This window comes from Portunus trituberculatus, chromosome 47, assembly GCF_017591435.1.
Source record: "Portunus trituberculatus isolate SZX2019 chromosome 47, ASM1759143v1, whole genome shotgun sequence".
In the NCBI taxonomy this organism is placed as follows: domain Eukaryota; kingdom Metazoa; phylum Arthropoda; class Malacostraca; order Decapoda; family Portunidae; genus Portunus; species Portunus trituberculatus.
The window spans coordinates 12,413,049-12,421,965 of NC_059301.1; the positions used below are offsets into that span (position 1 = coordinate 12,413,049).

Below are 8,917 nucleotides of genomic sequence, written 5' to 3' on the forward strand. Positions count from 1 at the left end.
GGGGCAGGCTGCCAACCGAACTAACAGTTTCGGTCTGGATTCTTTAGATGAACGGACTTTAGTTGACCTGCACAACTTTCTTTGTGTTGGTGTGAGTGTGGGAATTTTCAACAGTCTTACTCATGATTTTTTGTAACCCATTCTATGAAGTTCAATCATAAGAAAGTAAAAATTAACATTTACCAGTTGATATAATGTTTTGAGGTGAATTGCAGGTGTGGCACCGGTGGGAGTGCGGTCATGCTACACAGCCACCCGACCCAACCTGGCCATCAATGAGCACACCAAGGTGATCTGCCAGGGATTCACAGGCAAGCAGGGAACCTTCCACTCCCGGCAGGCCATTGAGTATGGCACCCTCATGGTGGGTGGTGTGTCGCCTGGCAAGGGTGGCAAGAAGCACCTTAACCTGCCGGTGTTCAACAGTGTGAGGGAAGCTAAGGATGCCACAGGTCAGCCTCAACTACAAGTTTTAAGATGTTACATTCAGGAGCACTTTTTTGTGCAGGAAGAATTGCAGACCCACTCTGAATGCATTACTTATGAATGATCAGATTATAAAGATTTATATGAAAGTGGAATCCTGAATATATATTTTCATTTGATATTTGGATGAACCAATTTGTGCAGAAAACAAGATGGCAGATGCTAGTTAGTTGAGAGTTCACTCCACATCTTTAACACCTCAGAGGTATCAGTCTTACACTACCTTCCTCACTCAGGTGCTGATGCCTCCGTCATTTATGTGCCTCCCGGGTGCTGCCAAGGCCATCTTTGAGGCCATGGAGGCCGAGGTGGGTCTGGTGGTGTGCATCACAGAGGGCATCCCCCAGCAGGACATGGTGAGGGTCAAACATGCTCTCTTGCGTCAGAACAAGACTCGCCTCATTGGACCCAACTGCCCTGGCATCATTGCTCCAGAGAAGGTGAGTTGATATTGGAGACTTGGAGTGCAAGGTTAAGAGTTGTACTATATAACATGATCAAGGCATGAGATGTAAATGCCCTCAATCTTCCTCAGTCTTGTACTGGCTGCACTTTAATGTAGTGAATTAGTCTCAGCCACCTTGTATAAGTGACAGTATTTGTAGTTGCTGGAAACTTTCATTATATTTATGTAACAAATTTTCATTTTGATTTCTGTTATCTCCATAAATCCCAGTCTCTTTTATGAAAAAGTATGAGAACACTTTTAATCTTTTGATAGTCTTATGTGCCTAAATCAGTACACTTGATATCCTTCCCTGGGCCTAATTATTCAGTTTGTTAGTTATGTTCCATCAATATCCTAATGAGTGTTCATTTTGATTTGGAAATATTCTTGCTTTATGGTGATTCATGATGAAAGTTTAAAGAGTCAATGCTTGTATTGAATATAACAACTTGTGTTCTATAATACTAATTTATCTGAGGTTGTTGCTGAATTGATGAAATAATTTTTCTATAATGTACTTAGGTAGTGTCACTGATTTGCCAGACACATCCTATGCCATACTATGGGGCACAAGTACAGTAGTTCAGGAAGGAGTGGTATTTACTTCACTATGTGATTGTACTATTTGAACAGACTTAGTGTTCACAAGTTCCTGCAATACTCCGTACAAAAAATTAGTTGTGATGATTATGGTTTTAAAATTTCCCCAGTGCAAGATTGGAATCATGCCTGGCCACATCCACAAGAAGGGCAATGTGGGTATTGTGTCGCGGTCTGGCACTCTCACCTATGAGGCAGTACACCAGACTACACAGGTTGGACTCGGCCAGACTCTGTGTGTTGGCATTGGAGGTGATCCCTTCAATGGCACCAACTTTATTGATTGTCTGGAGACTTTCTTACGGGTAAGTGTGACAACGGTGTTCATAAGCACTTAGGTTATTTCTCTCCTTGATTGCTATGTGTGCTGCAATCCTACCACCACCACTACCCAGTTGAGGCAGTTGGACTCTACTAGTTACCAATAGTCACTGGCTGGTCTATCATAGGGCTTGGTTTACAGTTTTCTGGGGATACACATTCTAAAATGCCTCTATTGATGCATTTTGTTTTACCATACCTACTTAAATTTCATACAATATTAATCCTAAGTGCATGTTACCATCATCACGTGTTTTGGTGATACACATTTGACAGAACAGTCTTTATAAGAAAGATACGTATTTATAACTAAGCTCCTAGTGTTTCCACATTATATTTCTAATCTATTGTTTCATACGAGGTGTAACACAGGTTCTGCAGATATTGATAGAGATGAAAGTTCAAGTTTTTCCTAAGTAAGAAATGTTCTGAGTGCATAAGGCTTATAGCTGCAATTTGTGGATCACCACATTGCTGAATTTGTTCTTTTCTCAAATCTATGCAGTACAATCTGAACATATTCACTGATATAGTTTCAGTAAAAACTGCATGTGACTGACTGGCAATGAGGTGATTTGATACTAGGTTTGCTTCTTTCCCCTCTCTATATGGTGCCTTGTGGGGCATCATTTTACTTGTATGTTATTAATTACAGCCATAATACTATCCTTATTTATTGTTTATTGGTAAATCATCTCTCTGTTAACACCACTCATTGCATAGGACACTGTGGTGCTCCATAGTTCATACCTTGATTGAATAATTCACAATTTCACCAATGGACAACCTATCTCCTACACATCTTGCTGTGGATCCTGCCTGGCTCTTCTGAAGGTGTTGGCTGCCTACATTTGAATTTGATAACACAACTTAACAATCCATTAAAATGCATATGTGTATAAAGTATTTTGTAGTTGGATTAATTCATACTTTCAACTATATCATTACCTGCAGCAGTTCATGTTATATCCTTTATTTAGTTTGAAATATTTCTCCACATTACAAGGACCAATGTTTGATGTGACAACGACCTCAAACACTTAATGTGTATTTACTTATAAAGGGATATTTTGATGACCAAGACTGCTGAAATGAAAGTGTTGGCCAATATCAGACACACTGACTTTTCCCAAAACACCAACTAAATGTGGCTGATTGGAGGCAGGAGATATGAGTTTGCATTGCTGGTGTAAAGGCCCAGTCTATAAATGTGCTAAGATTGATTGCACTTCTGTATCATGAAAGAAGGACCTAGTTGTGAAAGGATGGGTTGTATTTTCAAAGAAGAAATATTGATTGACAAGATGTAAATTGAGTATATATCTTCTCAAATGCCCTGCTAAGATTTTGTATCAAAACATGCTTTCTTTTTAATATGTGCTAGGAATCCTAAGCTGTGGAATGAATTCAAACTAACTTAGACAGGAAAATACAGCATTCATTCCAAAATGTGAGATAATGTGCATAGTATTGAGATTATTTTACCAAACAATGTTTGTTGCTTTCTGCTTCATGAAGATTGAAAATCTAATATTTCACTAGTTGGTTAATGACCCACAAATGGCATAACATTTTTTTGGCATAGGACTGAGTCCTTTGTGTAAATGAAGTTAGTTAGCTAATGAATGTGGTAGTTTTGCCAGGGCTTCTGAATATTCTAATTGTAAGGTTCTATTATGTGCTCAATTAGAGATGGTAATTAATGAATTGTGGTTGGAATCTCTTGTGGTTAGCTATATAGAATACAGTTACTTGTAATGTGTGAATTCTTTCCTCAGGATCCTGAAACTAAGGGTATCATTCTTATTGGTGAGATTGGAGGAGGAGCTGAAGAGAGAGCAGCAGACTACCTTAAACAAAACAACTCTGTGAGTAATTTTTTTCTACTACATAGGATATTTCAAAGTATGGTTTGAAGTAAATAACTTTCCATGTTCTGGATGCTTCATTTGATACAAGATTTGTAAGTTGTGTGACTGGTCTAGGCCTCCCTGTGTGGGATTACTGGCTGTTTGGTCATCAAGGCTTCATGAAGTATTCCATGGTGAATTGGTTCATTTGTTGACAGGGGCCTGATGCCAAGCCTGTGGTGTCATTCATTGCGGGCCTGACTGCCCCTCCTGGCCGGCGGATGGGTCACGCGGGAGCCATCATCTCTGGGGGCAAGGGTGGTGCTATGGATAAGATCCATGCATTGGAAAGTGTAAGTACCACCTACAAAGTAATTTTGTTTGTAGTGACTAAGAGCAGAATATTAAATTTCTTATATAATTATTGAAATCTGTGAAAAGGACATTTTTTCACACACTCAGCTGCAGAGCTGGAAGAATATTGCCACGTTTCCCTGTATCAGAAAAGGAATAAAAGAAATGTAGACACCCAAATTGCAAGGCCTCTCAACGTCAACTTTCTTTTGTGGCCCCTAAACCTAACACATTTGAGAACAAGAAACCAGTGGCCCTAGCTAACCCTGTCACCTGTGTTTCTGACCAGGTGTCTAGTTGTTTCAGTTCAGGAGGTCTGTAGGCACGCATCAGGACTCCTTCCTGCGATTCCTCCTTTTATTTGTATTTCGACACTAAGAGTATAGTGCCTTGTCTTGTCATATTGTAAGTGGTATGTCTTGTAATTATCATGTACAAGTAATGCAAGAAGATGAGGAAGTGGCTGTGTTTTGGTTCAGTGGTTGCAATTACTAAGTGCTTCTTTCAGGTAGCATCATATTACTGCATGTTTTATATTTCAGAAAATTCATTAATCTTAAGCTTTCCTTGCAGGCTGGAGTGATTGTGTCGAGGAGTCCAGCACAGATGGGTAACCTGCTACTGGAGGAGATGAAGCGGCAGGGCTTGAGTCATAAGTAATGGATAAGGTGTGCTCAGTGTGTCCAGCCAAACCCAGAAATTCTTCCAACACAAGACCGCAAGAGGTCATTCAGCTGTCTGGAGACTGGGTGATTCAGATAAAATCTTTTCCAGCTCACATTTGTATGGTTATGCCTTATGGCTAGGAATGTATTTATGCCTCAAGTTGGTTATGGGAGCTTAGAAAATTTTTTGTGGGCCTATTTCATGTGACGGAATTGGTTTATATCTTTAGGTTTTTTTTAACAAATTATTCCTACAACCATAGACATTGGAGACAAAGTAGGTGGCAAATATTGTATTCTATGCTGGTGATGCATTTGACTTGTACCTACTGTAGTATGAAGAAACTTATCTGACGTTGTACAGCTTAGTTTTGTGGTTCGTTTCTATCTGCTCAGTTTGTTGAAGTATTTGTTGTTACTGCACATTTCATGTTTACAGAGAACAATTGGTCATCACGTGGCACCAGTGGCAACTTCCTTACATGCTGAACTTGTAAATATTATGTGGTTTTGATGTATGCTTTTTGTTGGGATAATGAACTGTATCAGTGGCAATGAAAAATGTCAAGTATAAGTTCTTATCATTCAAATTGTTGTTTCCTTTTATTGTAAATTATCCTCAGATTCAAACAAGCACTGTACTTATTATATTTCATGTAATAAAATAAAACAGTCATGAAAGCGGTTTTTTTGCTGCACAAAATTCTTAGATTAATGTAATTCATGATTGAACAATATCTGAATTAGAAAATGATTGAAAACAAAGCTTAAAATTGTAGCATTGATACACACCGTAGGTGCAAGCACTGTGCCAAGACCCATTGTCCAGAACAAAGTATAATGTTATATCTAGTGTTTAGAGTCTGACGAAGGGATCAATAACTATATGCAGAGTGGTAACATAGCTCTGCATTCTGGCTGCAGCATCTAAGTGAAGTTTGCATATAATGTAATGGTACATACTTTCATACAAAGACTTGTTTTACAAAAAAAAAAAAAAAAGGTTAAGTGGCATAGTGCACCGGAAGAGATTCATATTATATATATATATATATATATATATATATATATATATATATATATATATATATATATATATATATATATATATATATATATATATGTTCACCACCAGCTTTGGCTTTCATCTTCTTTCACTGACCAACCTGGTGAACAAACCTTCAACTTTGCTATCCTTCATGACCTAGAGCAGCTAGTGAAGTTCCCTACCCGTATTCCTGACCGCCTTGGAGACACGCCCAACATTCTTGATCTTTTCCTAACCTCCAACCCTTCTGCTTACTCTGTTAAACTTTCCTCTCCGTTGGGCTCCTCCGACCACAATCTAATTTCCGTTACCAGTTCTATCACTCCAGTGCAGCCTCAGGACCCGCCTAAGCGGAGGTGCTTCTGGCATTTTAACTCTGCTAAGTGGGAGGAACTAAGGCAGTACTATTCTGATTTCCTTGGGATGATTATTGTTTTCATGTCAGAGATCCTTCTCTTTGTGCCGAGCGCATAACAGAGGTGATTATCTCTGGCATGGAGCTATACATTCCTCATACTTTCTCTAACCCTAAAGCTAAAAAGCCTTGGTTTAACTCTGCTTGTTCTCGTGCTGTCAATGATAGAGAGGCGGCTCACAAACGGTTCCGTAGCCATCCAACTGCTGAAACTCATGCCCTATATATTTCTGCCCGTAATCATGCCAAATCTATTCTCCAACTTACTAAAAACTCTTTCATCAATAGAAAATGTCAAAGTCTTTCCAATTCTAACTCCTCTCGAGATTTCTGGCATCTAGCCAATAATATCTCTAACAACTTTACTTCTTCGTCTTTCCCTCCTTTACTTCATCCAGATGGCTCTACAGCTGTCTCTTCTTTTCTAAAGCTGAACTCTTCGCTCAAACCTTTGCTACCAACTCAACTTTGGATGATTCTGGGCATATTCCTCCTACTCCTCCACCCTCTGACTACTTCATCCCTAAAATTAAAATTCTTTATAAAGACGTTTTCCTGGCCCTCTCTGGCCTTGATTCTCGGAAGGCTTACGGTCCGGATGGAGTCCCTCCTGTTGTTCTCAAAACTGTGCTTCCGAACTCGCTCACTGCCTGGTCAAACTCTTTCATCTGTGTCTCTCTACTTCTATTTATCCTTCTTGCTGGAAGTTTGCTCACATTCAACCTGTCCCTAAAAAGGTGACCACTCCAATCCTTCTAACTACCGCCCTATAGCTTTGATTTCCTGCCTTTCTAAAGCCTTTGAGTCTATCCTTAATAGGAAGATAATGAGGCATCTATCAGCTCACAACCTTCTCTCTGATTGCCAGTATGGTTTCCGTAAAGGCAGATCTACTGGTGATCTTCTTACTTTCCTAACTGAATCTTGGTCATCCTCTTTAGGGACTTCGGTGAAACCTTTGCTGTCGGCCTTGACATATCGAAAGCCTTCGATAGAGTCTGGCACAAATCTTTAATTTCTAAACTACCCTCCTACGGATTCTATCCTTCTCTCTGTACCTTCATCTCCAGTTTCCTTTCCGATCGTTCTATTGCTGCTGTAGTAGACGGTCACTGTTCTTCCCTAAAACTATCAACAGTGGTGTTCCACAGGGTTCTGTCCTATCACCCACTCTCTTTCTATTATTCATCAATGATCTCCTAAATCTGACTCAATGCCCTATCCACTCCTATGCTGATGATACCACCCTGCATTATTCAACAGCGTTCAACAGACGCCCAACCCAACAACAATTAAATGACTCAAGGCGAGATGCTATAGGACGCCTAACTTCTGATCTTTCACTTGTTTCTGATTGGGGCAGAGAAAACCTGGTTTTGTTCAATGCCTCAAAACTCAATTTCTACAACTATCTACTCGACATAACCTTCCAGACAACTATCCTCTCTTCTTCAATAACACTCAACTTCCCTCTCCTCTACATTAAACACACTCGGTCTATCCTTCACTAAAAATCTAAACTGGAAATTTCACATCTCTACTCTTGCTAAATCAGCTTCCAAGAAGTTAGGTGTCCTATGGCGTCTTCGTCCATTTTTCTCCCTCCCAGCTGCTTGCTCTGTACAAGGGCCTTATCCGCCCGTGTATGGAGTATGGCTCTCATGTCTGGGGGATCCACACACAGCTTTACTAAACAAGGTGGAATCTAAAGCTTTTCGTCTTATCAACTCTTCTCCTCTAACTGACTGTCTTGATTCTTTAAGTCACCGCCGCAATGTTGCATCTTTATCTGTCTTCTACCGCTGTTTTCATGCTGTCTGCTCTTCTGAACTTGCTAACTGCATGCCTTCCCCCTCCTGCGGCCTCGCTGCACAAGACTCTCTACTTCTTCTCATCCCTATTCTGTCCATCTTCCTAATGCAAGAGTTAACCAGTATCTTCACTCCTTCATTCCCTACACTGGTAAACTCTGGAACTCTCTACCTGTGTCTGTATTTCCACCTGCCTATGACTTAAACTCTTTCAAAAGAGGAGTGTCAAGACACCTCTTACGTTAACTGGACCCTCCTTTTAGATTTTTTGTTTTTCTCTTTCTACTTTCCTCTTAACAGGGCCTGGCAACCAGCGGGATTTTTTTTCCAACACTTTGTTTGCCCTTGGCCAGTGCCCTTGTAATGTAAAAAAAAAAAAAAAAAAAAAAAAAATATATATATATATATATATATATATATATATATATATATATATATATATATATATATATATATATATATATATATATATATATATATATATATATATATATATATATATTACACACACACACACACACACACACACAATTAGTAGTCATTGTTAGCTTCCGTAAGATGTAGTTACACGTCCAGACGAGCATCGCAAGTTACTGCCTCAAGCCTGGGTGTTCCCTCGTTGTTCTGTTCTAAGAAGCAATTAGTTTTGAAAAAGCAACAAGACGAAATGCATCATTGTCAGATTATTATTTTGACACTGCAAGACTATCACAGATATGTTTTGTTCAGTGCAATGGGCATACAGAGTCACAGACCTTACATTAAATTGTGGTGGTGAACGGCATGAAATCTAACTTACATATTATCATAGTACTGAAAAGTGAGAGATCATTAAGACAATTTATGCGTGATACCTGAACTAGGTGGCTGCCTGTAATAAGTATTACACACGACATACTGGTGCGTGCGAGCGTAAGTC

General features: G+C 39.4%; 2 protein-coding genes across 5 annotated transcripts in view; one reads left to right on the plus strand and one right to left on the minus strand.

Annotated features, from left to right (window-relative positions):
* LOC123520574 (succinate--CoA ligase [ADP/GDP-forming] subunit alpha, mitochondrial-like) overlaps nt 1-5,405 on the plus strand; it is a 7,351-nt gene extending 1,946 nt beyond the window's left edge. The window contains 7 exon segments of the mRNA XM_045282960.1: nt 216-452; nt 723-756; nt 758-926; nt 1,645-1,839; nt 3,634-3,723; nt 3,924-4,058; nt 4,633-5,405. Coding sequence (XP_045138895.1) covers nt 216-452; nt 723-756; nt 758-926; nt 1,645-1,839; nt 3,634-3,723; nt 3,924-4,058; nt 4,633-4,719 — 947 coding nt within the window. The 3' untranslated portion in view covers nt 4,720-5,405.
* LOC123520575 (protein maelstrom-like) overlaps nt 1-8,917 on the minus strand; it is a 46,473-nt gene that overhangs the window by 28,998 nt on the left and 8,558 nt on the right. The window lies entirely within an intron of this gene.